Source organism: Rhea americana, unplaced genomic scaffold, assembly GCF_003343005.1.
Source record: "Rhea americana isolate MKP2758 unplaced genomic scaffold, rheAme1 scaffold_48, whole genome shotgun sequence".
In the NCBI taxonomy this organism is placed as follows: domain Eukaryota; kingdom Metazoa; phylum Chordata; class Aves; order Rheiformes; family Rheidae; genus Rhea; species Rhea americana.
The window spans coordinates 4,602,099-4,620,816 of NW_028186623.1; the positions used below are offsets into that span (position 1 = coordinate 4,602,099).

General features: G+C 40.5%; 1 protein-coding gene across 1 annotated transcript in view; it reads right to left on the reverse strand.

Annotated features, from left to right (window-relative positions):
- Positions 1-18,718, reverse strand: part of CBL (Cbl proto-oncogene) — a 44,162-nt gene that overhangs the window by 23,917 nt on the left and 1,527 nt on the right. Inside the window, exon 2 of the mRNA XM_085316738.1 lies at positions 9,383-9,630. Coding sequence (XP_085172864.1) covers positions 9,383-9,630 — 248 coding nt within the window. The remainder of the gene's footprint in view (positions 1-9,382; positions 9,631-18,718) is intronic.

The following is an 18,718-nucleotide window of genomic DNA, read 5'->3' on the forward strand; positions in this document are numbered from 1 at the left end:
CATACATCTTTATTGGCATATCAAAGCTTAGTTATTATGGTTGCCTTTTATTTTTAGTAACATCAAAGGTCCCCATCTCCATTCCTTCATATAAACAGAAGAATTATCCTAGAAAAAGGGTAATATTTTCAAAGAACACTTAGACCAGAAATTCCCAAACATTTCTGGCCACAGACTTCCAGCAATCTCGACGTTTCTCATGGACTAGGATGGTCGCCTACCAGACCTTTACATAAATAATGTACAAAAMCAGTTACTAGTAGTTGCTGTGGATCACGTACAAGAGCAATGTCAAATAATTATTTGCAAGTCTCTGACTTTAGCACCTAAATCCCCTTGACTCTCAGTGGAATATAAATATTTGTCATATAAGCACTTTTGAAAAGGTTACCCAGGGCCCAAAAGCCACATCAGGGTGCTCTCCTCCCTGTTTGCAAGGGAGCCCAACTGCAACACCTGTGTCAGCTTCAAAGGGAAAAAACTACACGATGTAGTTTTGGCAGCAGYTAGGTTCAGACACGAAGAGCAACAGTGACAACTTTTAAGCACCGTTTCATGTTCCGGAGAGCGTTCACTCACACACACCTGAAAAACATGTAGCTTACTGTTAGACAGTGAAACAACCACATATTTAAAAGTGAAAGCTTAGAAAGCTAAAGATTTYCCCACTCTATACAATAACCAGATTATTAATCAGGCATCTGCAGCTGTAGCGTGGAGGCATCATTCCTCCCATGCATGTGGTGTTTACGGACAGGCTAACAGCTTCTTCAGTAGCTCTGAAATATCACCTGAGCCTGCTCGGCTGCAATTACATCAGCCTTTCCAACCCTGCTACCTCCAGGGCTCGAGAGAGGCAGGTCTCAGGCAACAATTTTGGGATATTAAAAAAAGAAGCAGTATTATTTCCCCAAGTTCTCCAGTGCTAATTCACCAGCTGGCTGCTCCAGGGCAGGCCAGGCGCGTCCCGCTGCCGCGGAGCAGGCACGTTCCTCCATCCTCCCCTCCTCCGTGCCTCTGCTGCTGCGGTTGCACTACTTCCTTCCTGCTTCGCGACTGTTTTTGCTCCGCACGTCTCAGCGGAAGTTGAAAGGTCGACTGAGCGCTTCCACTCGCCCCAGTCCACGGGCCCGGCCCCAGCTGGGTCTGCTGGTGCTGCTCCCTCCCCCAGGCCTATTGCTGATTTTTCTTTTCCCAGTTCCTGCTGGATGGACAAAAGCACTTCCACTGCGAAGSCTCAGTCTTGCAAAGCTGTCAATGGCAGAGGACAATTTTAATTGTAGCATCACCTCTCTCAGCTACACTAACTGGAATTAACTAATCACATCAAAGTCGTACAGCACCTAATGCGGGTCATGACTAAAACGCCTTTCGTATCTCGTGGCAATGTTAAGACAATACTACCACTTTCGCCAGTGCCCCCTATAACGTTTTCATCTTGTTTCAACATTTCTCGACTACTTCACAGTTGATCGACTGACATGCACAGTATAATTTTGTGCTTCACACACAGCAAGACGACTGCACCACTGGATGATTTATAGTCTCAATATTGTGCTCACATGCTATCGTTTGACATGAACATAGCATCAAGCCTGTCAAGCTCATTTTATTAAGAGCATGCTACAAACACTATCTAGAAGAAATGGTGTACCACAAGACAGCCAACTCCAAAATGATTCACTTTTCCAAAGTTACCATACATTTTTCTTGTTTATGATCCCATTTTCAAAAGTTTTTAGTATTTGCATTCCCATTGACTCTGACTGCATTTGTACTCATGGGGTCTTTACAAGTGAAGCTCATCRTCTCAAAGAAGAGGCTGCTTTTAACAGAGAGATTCTTCAAGGGAAGCTAAGATTTAAAAGAKACAATCACACCTCTAGCCCTAAAACAAAATTTGAGCTAAGCATGACTCAAGGTTCTCCATTACAACATACTTTCAAGAATATTCTGTATTTCACCAAAAGTCAACAATATAGATTCTAGAGGGTAAAAAATTCAGAGCAGAGGAGCCAAGCTACTGTAAAACCATCCTACTCAAATCTCGAGAGAAAGCTCTATGCATTAACTTGACTGTTAAAAGGGCATGACCCAGAAAGGCAGCTCACAAGAAGAAGTGCAGTCTCAGTACACTGGAGGAATGATTATAGAGCACTTTTTAAAAGTCTGCTTATCTAGCCTACAGGAAAATCAAGAAAAAGCACAACGGAGGATGTGTGCGTGTCTGATCGTTTAACACTAAAGCCATTGACTGAAAGTCAAGAGTCTTCTGAAAAAGATGACGCAGTTTTGAAYCGTTCTCTTCCCCCCAGGACTAACGCAGCCACCTAGGACAACTCAGATGCACCACTTCCTCCCTCCACAGTGCCACAGGTACTTGGTGAAAGAATCACAAGTTGATGGCTTGGAAATGAGAAGGTCACTCAGTTAAACAGAGGTAAAACCCATTTTAGTCACAGTACTCTTCACTACTGCTGCTGAAACTTTTGTTTTTAAGCAACTCTCACTCCCAAACAGCTTCTGCAATTCTGCAGCCTCACGCTGCCAGTGAGCTTTCATGCAAGGAGACAGTTTATGATGCAAGAACACCAGAATTATTTCACTAGTTGAGCAGTTAGTGCTTGCTTTTCTGTAAATCACACATCAATAACCGTACTGACAGATCAAACTTCCTTTAGTACTTAAATATTCTTTTAAACATGAGATAGTTTTAACTAGCATTTTTGAGGCAAAAAAGGTATTTATCTTATGTTCAGCTCTGTTAAGTCTGTTTAACCACAAATGTTCAAGCAATTTCAGAACTGAGAATCCTAATATTAACAGTACTTCAGCAGAGCCACATGAACACTTCTGTAGGGTAGCAGCCTCGTTTTTTAAGGAAAACATTAGAGAGCAGAGAAAGGTTTAATGACGAGTCAGTTGCACAAGAGGAGAGTAACAGAGCAAAAAGCCCAAACACCACATCTTGGACCTCCGTCTGAACAGTGTGTACTAAAGGTACTCTATTTTTCCCTGCAATCACTTGACATCTTCTATATTCTGAAGATTTAAAGGTTCAAAAAAAAAAAAAAAAAAAACCCACACTCCAACTGTTTAAACAAATCAAGAAACATGCAAAATGCACCTTTCGGAAACCAAAGGTGTGAGGCTACCACATAACACACGCTTTTCAGATGTTTCTGWCCGTGCACCACACATCAGCAGTTACTCAATTCAGACAGATAAGCGGCTGCACCTGGTCCCCGAGGGAACAACTGTATCTTATAACCTGCTACCACAGCAGCAAGAAGATTTTAACATGCTCTTCATGTTTGTACAACACTCTAGCCCATGCACATAAGTAGAAACGCTCAAAGTGACCCTGAGTGGACTTCTATAATGCTGTGGCAACTCGAGTCCTCTACACACAATAATCAGTTTTAAAAATAGAAACAACGGAACTACTTTCAACAAAACTTGCAACACAGGAAGTGAATGAAATTCCACTTAACTGTTACTGGCTCAACAGAAGTCACCTTACAAAGTAATGCCGGCCTACTGATCTGCAGAATTTCCAGTACTTCCACAAGTTAAGTAAAATAGGACCCTAACAGTGAACTACACGTTTTAGAACCAGCAAGTTAACTGCTCAGACTAAATAATTTTGCAGAATCAGCTACTATTACATTGATTTTGTGGTCTGGGTCATTAGGCACCCTTTGGAAGAAAGGAAAGGAACACTTAACATGTTTATTACCTCTCGTTAATACAAAGTTCAGCTCAAAAATAGCTTTTCAATTAAAGAACTATAGGGTTCAACATCAGGCTTGAATAACCTGCATAAAGGGCAGCCCTGTTGCCTCCTCCCCGGAGGCCAGCGCACGTCAGCAGAAGCTCCGCTCACCCCTGGGCCTGGATAGGGACGTTAGCCCAAGCACAAAGCACGGACCTCCAGCTCAGGTCCGAGAGCCGAACTGCCATGTTCACAAGACATAGCACACCAAAACACAACTTGGTTTTGAGCTGAAAAAAGCCACGGCTTTTTCAGCCTTCTTCAAATCAACAGCAACCCAAAACACAGCATCTTGGCCCTTAATATACAGGCCAAGCACACAAGAAACATGACACAGCTGCCAAAAAGCACAACAACATTTTCGCCAACATCAAGAAACCAACATTTCAAAAAGAAAATTACAATTAGCTAGACTATGTGCTTGCAGTTCCATCCACAAAATCAAGTCCATGGGATAAGACTTCTGCAGGACTCTACAGTCATACAAACTCTGAGAAAAAAACAAGCTAAAATGAATAAAAATCCTACTTCCTTACTGTGCAGTAGCCCCATAGCTTACATTTGATCATATACTGCTCTTCAGGACAGCGGCCCTATTCTCAATGGAAAGAAAACTAAAATAAATGCAAGGTTATGCCAATTATGYTAGTTTTAATTGAATTCTATAACTATCACCTAAACTACCGATAAAGAATTTAAAGAGAAATAATTCTCAGTCCTCTCTCCAACAACATTTAAATGATAATGCATTTCTCCTTGGGTAACAAGCAGYTAGTTAGTGTTCATATGCTGAGACTGGCAAGGAAACTTTTCTTGTGGGCAGCTTTGGAGCCTGTTCTTTTCTTTACGATGTTCTAATTTAAATGCAGATGTAGACTTCTCACTACTGTTTTTTGTGAAAAAGTCTTAGCTGTATTAGAAGGAAGTAACAAAAGGAGGACTTTCTTAAAACACACACCATTTGAGTTTTGGATTTYATACCATCTCTTTTTTCCTGGACAGGAGTGCATGTTGGGTGGTGGTGGGGAAGCATTTCAAAGTAAGAGATTTTGGAGTCAGTCTCACTCCTCCCCCAGAGGGCTTTTCTGGTTCACGGCTTAAAGCAAATGTTTTTAAACTTTTTCTCTTTAAATTCCATTTTTTCCCCTCAAGTCATTCTCATGCATTTCCTTCCCCTTTAGAGGATATGCATGGTCATTTCCAGTAGACATAAAATACTGGAAGCCTTTTCCTGTGCAAATTGGTAAGTCTTCACATTGGAGCTGCAGTGGAGTATGAAATCCTGCTGCGCCAGCAGATCTCTGTCCGAATGACAACAGTTAAATATAGACCAGCTTCCCAAATCTTATTAGCAATTTTATATTGAAAGGAGAYGGTTTAGAATATTCCCTGCATAACCTCCTTTTCCTCTACAGACCAGTTAATTYAGCGTTTGTTTTCCCTAGTATGCAAGTTGAGCTAGTAAAATAACTTGTACTGTTTCCTAAGCATCCAGTCTACATCCTGAGTAATTATTTCACCTCAGTCTTGCACCTACCCTCCTCCCTCCACCTTACATTAACAGCCTTCTCATACAGAAATGTTTGCAATGGTTCAATTTTATTTAGATAATAAGGCTGAATTTGCACTCATAGTAGACTGTTTTAACATGCTCAATAAATTTGATTCATTGGTGAAAAACTTACTCCTCACCCAAATTAATTTGTTCCCAAGTAACAGACAATTCCTAGCCCTGTCTGCTGATCAGGATGTTATTTCTCTGACCTGCAGCGTAAAGCAAAAGAAATCTATTTACACAACTGTAGAAAAGCAGCTGCAATGAGTAATTTCTGTAGCAGTGTCAGTTTCTGAACGGTAGCTCCTCTGTGCAAGAGGGAGGTCTGGAGAAGTAAATACTTTGTGATAGAAACAAAAATATTCCAGCATAACCACTGAGCCTCTGAATTAAATTGTATTCAACAGTTAAGCAAGTTCAGCATGTTCAGAATAGTTATGTTGAAATTATTAATAGTATCACCAATGGAACCACTGCACTGCTGCAGGAAATGTATGTATATTTAACCAGTTTTTGTTACAACTATTTAAAACAAAACCACCATCACGCTCCAAAAATAAGAGAGAATTCAAAATACACAGGCTCAGAGGAATACAATATTTAGTATTATAGATAGTCCAGTGAGCTATTCAGTGCTGAACAGGTGTACCTTTCTCTTTTGGATATAAACCCGCTAAAAATATTCTACAGAATTTCTCTTTTTGCACTGTTTCAACTTTATATGCTGTGAACTTTACCTTTGGGCGTTACTTTTATTTTTAACTKCAAGTGACAAGTCTGAAATGCCTTTCACATTAGAAAACGCAGTGGATCTAAACAGAGTAGGAAACAACAGTTTCTGAAGCGTTCTTATCTTCAGAGCCAAAGATAACTGAATGACTTATGTTTAGCTTACTGTAATCACATAACAAAAGAAATAATCAGAATGATTAAGCCTTGAATACTAGTTAATTCCAACATCAAAGCCAGAAGCTGCCACCCTCTCAGCTTACTGAACCTTCAAATTAATTTGTTTTCAGAGGCCAGGCTACCTACTAGCAAGAACAACCAAAATAAGCACCCAAACTGTCAATACTCAGAGAAGCAATGCAGCATCTCCACTAAAAAAAAAAAAATACTGAAAAGTCACCAGATTACATATATATACTTGCTCAGTCTCTAAGCAGCAACTAAAGAAATTAYTACACGTACTTATTACTTAAGTGTGCACATAGCTTGAAAAGCACCCGCAACAGCTTGAACCTTTAAATTTTGCTTTAGTTCACTTGCATATCTGTTTAAATGCTATCTTTGAAGCTCTCCTAATAACCAAGCAAGTTCTCTTCAGAAGATTTGCAGTATGAGAGTTTATGCAAGCCAGCAGCAATTTCAGCTGAACCACTATACATCAAAACCGCACTGTTACAAAGACAAAACAGCTGTTATAGTCCTAAGGAAAGAAAGGAAGCCTTTGAGCATTCACAGCGCTGGAAGTCTCGCTAGCCGTGGCGTTAGCCAYGCCAGGAAGATGCCCTCGGCATGCTGCCTGTTAACATGCAACGCAGGAGAGAGACATTCGCTCCTAATAGCTCTGTGACTGCAACTGTCAAACAAATTCAAGGAACAAACATTCACCCGCATCCATCAGCGCAATGAGCACAAGTCTCCGTTGAMCTTGTTCTTAGCATAGCCGCCCCTCTCCTGTAGTTAGAAAGTTGGAAAATACATCAGAGGTTGGTGCTTTGYTCTTCAAATACACCTGTAAACCTTCAGTATGCAAATACAATCTTATTTTGTACTAGTGGATTTTAAACTCAGTCTATCATACCACAAATACCAAGTAGCATTCACAGTACACTCCTGCATACTTCTACTGTAAGCACATACACTACATACTGTACCAAAACACTCAACATCAGGTAACACCTTGCAGTTATTATGAACTTTTAAAGCAGCACAAGCAGCCAGAAGACATGGGGCTCTGTAGCTTTCCTCCAACTCTGCTTTTGGTCTGGAGAATTTCTGAACAGCTTTAGAGGGAGTACATAAAAAGTGATTTAGAAATTAAGAAAAGAAAGCTGATGTTCAAACAATCAAGACAAATCTGATCCTACAATATAAGAGAGACTTCAGTCATTTCTAATGTGTTTGCTATTAGCAAACACCTGCACAGCTCACACACTAGTTATGAAAGTGTCAAAATAGTGCATTTGCTCTACACCAAGAGACATCTRGGGGAGGAACGTACGGGCATTTGTGGGAGGGAATAAGCAGCAAAGTGAATCCAGAGGAGAAGAATAAAAAGTTTCAGAAGAAGTCAAAAAAATTAAAAAATTTAGTACATCAAATCAGAATTTTAAAGACATGATTTCAAAACACTGCAGACTAACATTAACAGCAAGTTTATATAAGATCAAAAGCAAAAGAATACATATATATGTATATATACATACACACACACACACACACACTGCCATGAGGAAATTTCCAGTGAATACCAGATTCAAGTTACGTTTGTTTGCTCTACAGACTGATGACAAACTTCCAGAAAATTTCTCCCTTTCTTTGCATATTTGAAGTCATTAATTCTTACAAAAGAAAAAACATTTTTGTCAACTTCTAACAAGCTGAGAAACTCCCGAATTCCTGAAGGCTTCATGGAGAAAACTAAACTTTTAAAAGAAACAAGGAAAMCACATGAAGATGCCATATTTAGACTCCCAAACCCTGGCTCTACGATCCCTAAAAGCAAGTTTTATCTTACAAAGAAGTGATACTGAACAACAATCCAAAAAGATACTTCAACTTCTTAATCCATTCTTGAACACTGGAGGTGAAAAGTAAAACAGTACAGCAATGCCTTCTAGAGCCACTACCATAATCTTAGAGTTCAACACTACAGAAAATGCTACATGGACACACCATTGGTTTTTTGGGTTTTTCTTTGTTTGTTTGTTTGAGAATATTGTACACATTTATATCAGAAACATGCATCATTACTTCTCATTTTCCATTCAAAATAATTCAAGCAAGTAGTTGCCAAGGCATTAACCACATATCCTCCCTACAGCAACTAGATTTGGTGATTGAGTTGTTTTCATTTTTTCCACTTTTTACTCCAAAAGTGGAGGAGCACCTATTTGAAGATTCTGAGGTGAGTTTAAAATTAGAAACATATACTTTGTACAACTCTATTATACCCCACCACCAACACCTAGACAAAGACGCAAGATCAACCTTTCTCACAMCTCTCTCCTCACAAGTCACCCAAGCACTCCTCACCTTCAAGTCAAAAGGGAGGAAGGTAGAAGCCTTTCAGGCACAGTATAGCACTTACCAAATTCATGTTATTTTGATCAAGAGAAGCTTACGTTCAAAACTGTCTGCAGACTCCTTCTCCCATCCTTTTTAATAAGTGCTGTTTACCTCAGCTGTTTCCCTTGACCTCAGCTGTGCCTTCTTCACACAATTAAACRAGGAAGGCGGCACCCTGATCTACCTAAAATTTCAAATTTTACTCTAACATATGAAAGTTGAGGGGGTTTAGTACAATGTTCTTTTCCCACAAACTAAGGTAACATTATTTCCCCCTCCCCTCCCCCAAATACTGGACAGTTCCAGTTTCCAGAAAAAGGAAGTTTCATAAAGCTTAATGATCAATTTTGGTAAGTTTTAGTGTGATGACTGTTTTGCTACATACTCAAAATATTCTACTGTTCCCTAAAATTGCCAGAAAGGTTACTCTGAACCTTATTATTCTCTTAGGTAAGAGATTTTCTGTCTCAAAACACAGAACTGCAGAACCTTTACACAATAGACTTTACTACTTATTCTAACCAAATGAACTATGCAACAATCRAGGCTATACAGGCTCTGAAGACTTACTCTGCACTCTGATTTTGACATAGCTGAGTATATYTTACTGCAAACTTTACATTCGGTCTTAATTCTCCTCATAGTCCCTGGTTTTGTGTACAGACACCATGCCACCCAAACCAGCCTTTTTTTTCAAGATCTTGCTCACCAAAGCTAACTTGTAACCTAAAAATTTGCAAACATCTTCTCCCTATTACCTAGGCTGAGAGTTCTCTTCATACATCCGTTCTTTCCCTTCTTTGAAGAGGCTGATTGTCTGCTTGGTCTTCTTCATTAAATTCTCCATGAACACTCGGAAATACTCGTTCTCTCCTAGGGTTTCCATCTTGCCCTCGTAGCGCGACAGGATGGTTCGCAGATGCTGGTACGTATCAGGTAGCAGATCTAGGATGTAAGGCGGGCTGTTCTTCAATGCCAGCTTTGGGTTCTGACACAAACGCACCACCTACAATTAATAAGAAAGCATCATTTAGAAAACGTGAAGATTGAAAACTAATCTGTCACACAATTCAGTGATACTTACAAAAGCAATACACCAAAACATGAATTCACAAGAAACTGCACTGGCTGTTGCTCGAGTGCAGACAGGGAGCCCAGGCACCACAAAAGAACTGACTCTCTGACGGACATGCATACAGACTGACAAAACCCCACCACACACCCAGGTATATTAGCAAAGATTCTGATAAACTCCATACTGAGTTTCCTTATCAACAGGAAGGATGCAGCTTRTTTTGTAGCCAGCACTTCCTGCTCCAGTTCAGACTCTAAACATGCCCATAGCAGAACTTAACCTGCCAAGTTGTCCTGATTTTGGTTACAAAAAATTCCCACTCTGACACTTATATTCAGGACAAATATGCTCATATAAAAAGTTTCCTTGCCACAGGGACACTCACTGGTGTGATTTGGTACTCAAGGAGAAAATTTTATGAAGAAAACAGCACTAAAAGAATCTCCGTTGCTTTGTCCTCGAATACAGGCAAGGACTAAAAGGAACACTAGCCTTTAAAGATAATGACTACCAYTGAGAAAGTATGAATGCAAAGAAGTTTTTCTGCGCAAGAATGAGAAATAAGCTGTAGCAAAAAAGATACTGTAAGTAAAGTTTGTGTAAAAATTTCACCAGCAAGAATTGTTTTGTCCCCAGTTATGGATCAAGTTTTGCTTTTAACTTCATTTACACACATCTCAACAAAACTAGACCCCTTCACTGTAATTTTTCTTTTGTGTTTTTTTTTCCAAAACAGCACCTAGTTTTTTTTCTTTCCTACTAATTAGTTTAAAGATTTATTAAATGCCCATAATCAGCCTTCTGGTTGGCATATGAGTAAGCACCTCATTTTTCTTTTCTCCCATTCACAAGTTCTCTGCTTGTTTTTTTTTTTTTTAAATGAGATGACATATTCTCAAAGTTAAGAATTTGAGCCTATTAAGCCAAAGTTCTGCCATATAAAATGAATTTATTCGATCATTGATTCGACAATTACGTTTTTATGCACTTACTTCTGCATTATGCAGTTAAGGCACCAGCAGCAAATAGAATAATCCCATGCAGACCTCAGAAGCAATACCATTGCTATGACCGCACACAAAGACATCAAGATGCAAACTGAACTTTATACAGGTCTTCGATATCAAGGGATGTAATGCTTATGTGATAGGGGAAGATAAAGGAGTCCTCTTCAGCATCTACCATAGCCAAGATTTTCTATTATGAAGAATGAGACAAAGATGGTGAGAGATAATGGAAACCAGCTATTTGGAAAATCAGTGGTACAATTTCAGCCAAAAGCTGAAACTCTGCATTTGCACAGGAAGTTTCAGGTGAAGTTTACAAACTAAGAACTAGCAGTTGGCATAGCCTTATTGCTGTCTTTCTGGCTATCGGCTTCTAGCTTTTGCCATTTACATCAAACTTAAAGAGGAAGGCTAGTACCAAATGTAAATATAGTTCCCTATACTTCACTAAATACTAGAATACTCTTTACTAAAGTGCATGTTATTTGACAGATTAGCACTGAAACATATGAATGAAGTCTAAATTAATGCCACTATCAGGTATAAGGCCATTAAAGATATCAGAGAACGCATTTGCAAAGAAAACAGAACTTAAGGGAAGCAGACAGGAAAAGGTGAAAGAACAACCTGAAGTCCTGTTGCAGTGTATCAGTACCTTAAGCCTTCATGAGGAATCTACTGCCCCCCGACATTGCATACTTAAATATCTACTCAAATAGAAACTTACTGGTGGAAGATTAGGAAATTTGCTCTGGAACAGAGCTCTAACATTCTACATCGCCTTTGAGGGTATATGCAAAAAAAAAAAAAAATCTTGGAGGAGTAAAGTGACATCTCCAATTATATCTGATTTAACAGTACTGCCTCTAATAAGATTGCAAAAGATTGATTYTGATTTCTCTGATTAAGAAAGACTCAATTTCAATGAAGAGAAAGGCATAGAATGTATTAAAGCTCAAACAGCAAAAAACTGAAGAATTAAAGAATTTTTTCTCTGGAAAAGCTTCTGCAAGAATACATGGAACTAGAACTAGCAAAAATTTTCCCTCCATTTTGAAGAGACAAGTATTAGGCAGTCTAGATAAGGAAATGGATGGTCACACGACTGACTTATCCAATTGATTTTGATGCCTCAATTACTGCTTCCTTAGAGCCTGTGAAAATTGTACAATGAACCGTATCAGCGAATTGAGTCAACACATTTGTCCCTGACAAAAAACTAGTTTCACTATGCAGCACAAATAGGTCCTGGTATGTTCCTCAGACACAGCTGAAGCGCACTACGGATAGCAAAATCATCTCTCCAACAGAAATTGTTTATTACATGGTGGATTTAAAAACTTAATAAAAACACAGTTCTTATGAGGAAGCCACATGAAGCAAGCACGCAAGCCAGAGTAGCCACTTCTCTAAGTCATCTGTAATAGGAAATGGTTTGGGTGTTATCTCTGGAAACTRTCCACCTATATAAGAAGTCCACAGCATGTCAGTAACCTAACTTCAACATCAATTAGAAAAATTTCCTCAAAGCAGAAGCAAGTTCAGCCAAACACTCATAGCCTCTATAAAACTTCCACAAGCAACTTTTAAAGACATTCAAGTAGCTAACAGAAGAACCAGAACAGCTTTGATTTTAWTATCAAATGACTGCCTTATTTACCAGGCAGACAAAAACCAGCTAAAGCACGCACTTAAAGCTACCTATATCTAGGAATTGCCATCTCGGGAGCAAAGTCGGTTGCTTATGTAATGCAGCAGCAACAAAACCAGTTGCGTTTTGCTCGTTTCTCCACGYGTGCACTTGCAGCATCGCGACAGCGTCGAAAGGAACGTTCCCAGCGCCGGGACCAGGCGCCCCGCAGCGAGTCCCCGGGCCCTCCGCAGAGGGGAAGGAAACTGAGAAGCAGCAGCAAATACTGTTCATTAGGTGAGATGGCAGCAAGCACAAGCACTCCGCATTTTTAAACTACCATCTAAAATCAATCCGAGTTTGCCTGGCCCATGCTTTGTTCTCTTACAAACCAGCCTTTTACGGAGACCTGTTTGTATTTTCAGAAAAAAACAATAACTCATGAGCATTTTAAACCTAGGAAGGAGATTCTACAAAGTTAGCCAGTTAAGAACGCTAAAATTGACTTCACCAATTTTCATTTTCCAAACTGAATAGTAAGAAAATAACCAAAAMCCAATTTCCCCCTCACTTTTGAGGAAACAATTTGACATCTACTCATTCAAGGAAAAGATCTTACACAGATTTTCTACGCCTGCAGATGAATCTCTCCCCTCAAGATTTTGAGGTTCACACTGATTTAAATCCAGACTTAAAGCATTTTTCTTTTCATCACTGCTCCGTTAGATTTTCACAAATAAAAATACAGTACATAGAGTAGGAAAGCAGTGACACTATATACTGAGCACTATCATGGGCGGAAAGTATAGAGAATGTGAGAAACACCACAAGATTTTTTTTTTTAATTGCAGTTAGAGCCTTGTAGTCATATCAAGTACATGGTAGTTGAAGCAAGGAAGCAGCTTTCAGGAAAAATGAGATACCTAAATGAATGCATTCATTTAACAACATATTCTTTACAAAAAATAGAGTAGTACAGGCAGTTTATGACCGAGAGCGCTGCTTAACGGAGAATACAAACCGACAGCCCCGTAAGGCAGACTCACCCACCGCCACGCTGGCAGGCCAACGCATCCGAATCCCCTTTCCTCAGCCCATCTCACAGAACGGCTGAGGTTGGAAGCGATCTCCGGAGATCGCCTAGTCCAACCCCCCTGCTCAGAGGGTCACCCAGAACATGCCTGCCTGTCCCATCCTCTTTATTCATTACTTTCCCATTTTGCTCACGCCCTGTCCTACTCATCAAAAAGCCTGAGCCAGCGTGTTTGCTGCAGCCATCCATACACCACCCAGCCGCGCGTTCTGGCAAAGGCCTTCAGCTCAGACACTTTGCTCTTCTTGCCTCAGACTCGAGACAACGCTAGGAAGCTCCAGACTTGATAAGCCTCCAAGTATTGCTGTACTGGATACCAGCTTTTCCCCTTCAGTGCCGATCCCTCAGCACAGTTGTGAAAAACGGCATGTCTTTCCTTTCTTTGAGGGCTAAGTAACTAAGTTTTTCTGCTGAAATTACATCTCATCTTAAGCTAACAGCAAAAGAAAACCCACCCAAACGTCTTATCCTCTGCTGAATCTGTACTTGGCCTCTTGTCCGCTACTTACAATGCRGGTGACCTACAGCAGCATTCCTCTACATCAACTTCAGAAACACACTGAATGACAGCAGTGTGCTCTCCAGAGAAGTATTCAGTTTTAGCTCAAAGTTCACCTTCCTCCTCCATATCTTATTACATGTACTCTACCACTCTTCTATCACATCCTTTATACCTGTTTCGTGATTACCCCTTCTACTCTTCAAATACCATCCACAGCAATGTACTCAAGTGGTCTGCATTATCTSCTGCCCAGATCACATTTGCAAGAACTGATTTGTAATTTCATCCTTTCACATAAGACAAAAATTGGTTTCACCAACCAATATATTGTATGTTTTCTTATACTAAATATTGTTTTATTTGCTAAGGACAGTGATAAGATGAGCAAGTACGATAAAAGAGATTAACAGCAGTTTCTCCCACTTGAACTAATCTATACACTTTACGAGGTTCAARATAGTTCAAAGAAATGACAGTTGCTTACTATGCTATTTGTCACTGAAAGTTTGTATGCTCACAAGACATCTGACAACACATTCAGCTTCCAAAAWTTCATTTAACCTCTGTTCCTTAGAGAAGGAAGTAACACATTTCACCTAATTCGGCAACAAATTGTCATCAACATTTCTTATCATATACCGCAGTGACATATCAAAGTAGCCAACAATATTTTGAAGAGCAAAAAAGATGTTGTATAACTGAAGGGTCTATCAATGATTCAACTCCACATCTCTCAGACTGGGGACACTGATTACAGTCATGTCCTAGTTCTTGTCTTCTGAAATTAAGACTGAGCATTTGTCTCAAAACCAAAAAGGCCTCCAGAGCCAGTGCAGCAATATTCTATGCACCCACACATGGCATCCAACTAATTTGACATAATGGCACTGAAACCCTCAAGGTGCAAAAGAAACTAAGCAAGTCCTGACATACTTCATTCCTGCTCTAACAAAGCAGACATTTTAACGTGACAACATTCAATGCTTAGTCTAAAATAATTGACCAGCAGACTAGTCTTGGCAGGACAGGCAATGGCACCTACTGTCTGTATGCTACCCAGCGCCGAAGCAGCATTTTGGTTCTAAGAAATCACTAACATGGTCCAGTAGTTGTGCAGCTCATTCAGCATATAGACTTTACACTGAGACAGTTAGTAATCAGACCAACTGATAACTGCCAAGTAACATGACTCACACAACAGAATGCAAACCTCTTGCAAGGGGTACAACTGATCGTCAACAGCATCTTGTCAGACTCCAAAGCATTTTACATTCTCATCTTCTCTTTCCTTTTTTTTTTTTAAAAAAAAAAAAAATGAAGAGGTATCACAATTTAGCTGATAAAAGACAGCATTACTTTAGCTCCCAAATACACCAGGACACAGATCTGAGCAAGCTACAACTCACACCCAAATGCCAAGACAGAGCTCAYCAGACACACAAATATTCTTAAGCAAAAAAAATTAAAGCTTTCAAACCACCCCTGCTAAGCTGTCATTCATACYACTTGCAATTTTGTTATTTATGCACATGCTGAAAGCACAAATGCTGAAGGCACAAAGCAGCAGCCCTAACAAAGTTGAAGTAGATTTACGGAGCAGGTGACAAATTGATGCAGGATTTCCCTAGCACATGCAAACCAGGACAGCATATATCCAGAAGTGGTAACAGACTTCCAAGGTACTGGAGAAAGACTGGTCTCTGTATAGTTCTGTTTTTAACAAGTACTGAATTTGACTGAATTAATTCCGTTGAAGCAACTAAAACCAGTATTTCTCAAGTGTATTACTACATTCTGTAAAGCAAGTGCTCGGCTAGCTCCACAACCATGCTATTTGCTTCCCGTTTTAACTGACAAGAACAGTTTATTAAAATGCAAGAACTCAAGTAGTCCCAAACATGAAACAGCTGACGAAGCCTTCTATAGGTTCAGAGTTGTTCCTCATGCCCTGGCTGTTCATATCACAAGTATAAGAAAGAGTCAACTGAAGGCGAACATTCCACTGTACAGGATGTAAAGGACAATTTTACATCCACGCTACAGATCAAGTGCAACTGTAGAGAATAGTACAGATAAATTTCAATCTCAAATTGAAGATTTTGAAAGACAGGATTATGTCAGACAGCTTATGCAGAATATTATGGAAAAAAATATTTGGACAAGAATCAGCTTGCACAGGAAATTTATCAGTGACATCCAAAGACAGAGATGCATGAATGCTTTGACAACACCAGCTAATTATACAGACTAACCTAATCAGGTCATGAACGTACTGTATGCACACAAATATAGCATACATTTCTGAGAGACAAGAGCATCATCTATTAAACATACACAACAGTATTTTCCTGTAATTTCATTTACTTGGGCCAAAAAACTAACTCATTTTTAACCACTTCTATTCATGTATCCCTCCTCACCACTACAGTATCTAAAGACTTGGCAGTTTACTGTGCTATTAAACAGATTCTCTAATTCAGATGTGTTCTCACAAACGTGCACAGGCACAACCAAAGCCTAACTGAAATTGCAGAGGCTTTCCATAGTCAAGTATTTCTTCCCATATAAATCAGACCGGACAGCTAGGTCTTTAAGACTTTAAAACCTAAGCCTACAGCTTGAACTTTCACATACTGCCTATGAACAAAACTCTTCATCAGTGAGACGAAGAAGTCAATCAGCGGATGTTCAGAAGAGCTTGCTTTAGCTGGTGGCAAACACAGCAGCAGCCTTGGCTTGGCTTCCCTTGTTGCGATTTCATGGTGGAGAGGGTGTACAGCCAAGGACTGCCTATACAGATCTGAAGCTGTGTACGCACACACACACACAAAAACCACCACTGCAATCTGAAATGCTAAGGTAATCAAAGGGTTTTTTTTTAGGCCATTCTTTTTCTTTGAACAAACTACCTTATGAAGTCAAGTGCAGATCAACGTTCATCTTTACATCATATGCGCAAGAACGAAGAGGTGCATTCTTAAAAACTGTATCTGTGAGTCAACTTATTTGTATGAAGACGAACACAAAAACACAATCTTCTAACTAACCTTCCCACATTAGCACTTAGGCTTGCTCTCAGTGTCTGTAAAAGAGAACCACTGACACCTCTCAAAAGCCTTTAGTCCTTATCTCCTCTTTCTCTGTAAAAGTGATCAAGCTCAACACAAACACAGCAGGGCACAACCATAAACCATGCCTTTTGTTGAGCCAGCCAATACAAAGTAATTTCTTGGCATGAATATAATTTAACGTCTTAAAAAAAAAAAAAGTCATCTCCTCTGTCTTTAGCATTTACTGCAGGAGATTCAGACACAGCATGCATAAACAATGCAGAGAAAAAAAGAAAGAAAAGTTGAAATGCATAAGCCTGCAGGCTAATTGGATGAGGTATGCCCATCAGCCCTGCTAGCTCTACTCCCAGAGGCGAAGGTGGCGAGGTGACACTCCCCAAGGACTGCAGGCAGCTCCAGCACTAGTTTCAGGGCCTGTGATTTTGCCCTGAACCCAGCCCTATGAAATGCACTGCACATTTTAGTCTCTAACGTGTCAAACAATCTCGATTCTCAGGGCTGAACAGTAATAACACYTTAGGATCAATTAAAACCTCAAGAAAAAAAAAATCACACATTAGAAGAATTTTGCTTTATGTCCACTTCTGAGTATCTACAGACATTTACAGGAGCATTCAGTAAATAGCACCAGCATCCAAGACAAAACCCACATTTGGATTTCTTACAACAATAGCTATTACCAGCACACCTAGCTGGGCTTGTACATCGATTGCCATACCTCATCACACCATCAGGCCAAAAGGTCTGGTGCCCTGCCCCCGGCAATAGCCATTTCCTGGCATTTTAAAAGGTGGAGGAGGGGAGAGTCTTAATGAACGAGTGTGCAGTGCTCTGTGTAACAAGCTGGAATTGGGAGAAGATATTCCTTTCCAGCTCCTACACCATCAAATTTCTGTTTAATATTAGATTTGATTCTCCTTGTCTTTGCATAACTGCATGTATTTTTTCCCTAGAGTTTTTTACTCAGACTTTTATTCAGACTCCCCATTTTAAGGGGAAAGCTTTCTGTTGAGCTCAGTACCTTGTCCCTATTCATTCAGAAAAAATACTCCAAACTGCTACAAAGCAGATTCCCAGCCTTGCCATCCATTGCCCACGCTATGCTCTACCATGGGCTGAAATCGGCCCTCAGACAAACAAATCCTAGATAYCTCCCTTGCACAGCTAGGACCTACTGCTGATACCACCGGGATGCACCACTAGGCCCTGCTGATACCAGCATCCCCTCACCAGCACTCATCCCGGTGACTATCGGGTGTATGACGGCAAAACTCCAGGTCCTCTTGAGCAGCTCGGCCTTCTCCACCCCAAACCTTCCCTCCTTCTCCAGCCTTCCCCTCCACCCTCAGCCCTGTACACACCTCACCCCCTTGCAAAGCCTTGCTCTCCACAAAAAGCCCTCCTGTCCTCCAGTCCCTGCTCCCACCTCTCCTCCATGCACCAGCTCCAGTGTTTCCTCCACGTCCTCCCCACAAAACGTTTCACCCCAGGCCAACCCTAGCTGCAAACAGCCCTCTTCCCCACCCCACACAGCCCTCACTCACCTCCCCCAAACCCTGTCCCCCCAAACCCTTCACCCCAGTCCCACTCTGGCTCACACTGCCATCTCTGCCCCGACCCACCCTGGCCCCCAAAGCCCTTTACCCTGGCCCTATCCTGGCCCCACACAGCCCCCTCTCCCCCAGACCCACCCTGGCCCCCAAAGCCCTTTACCCT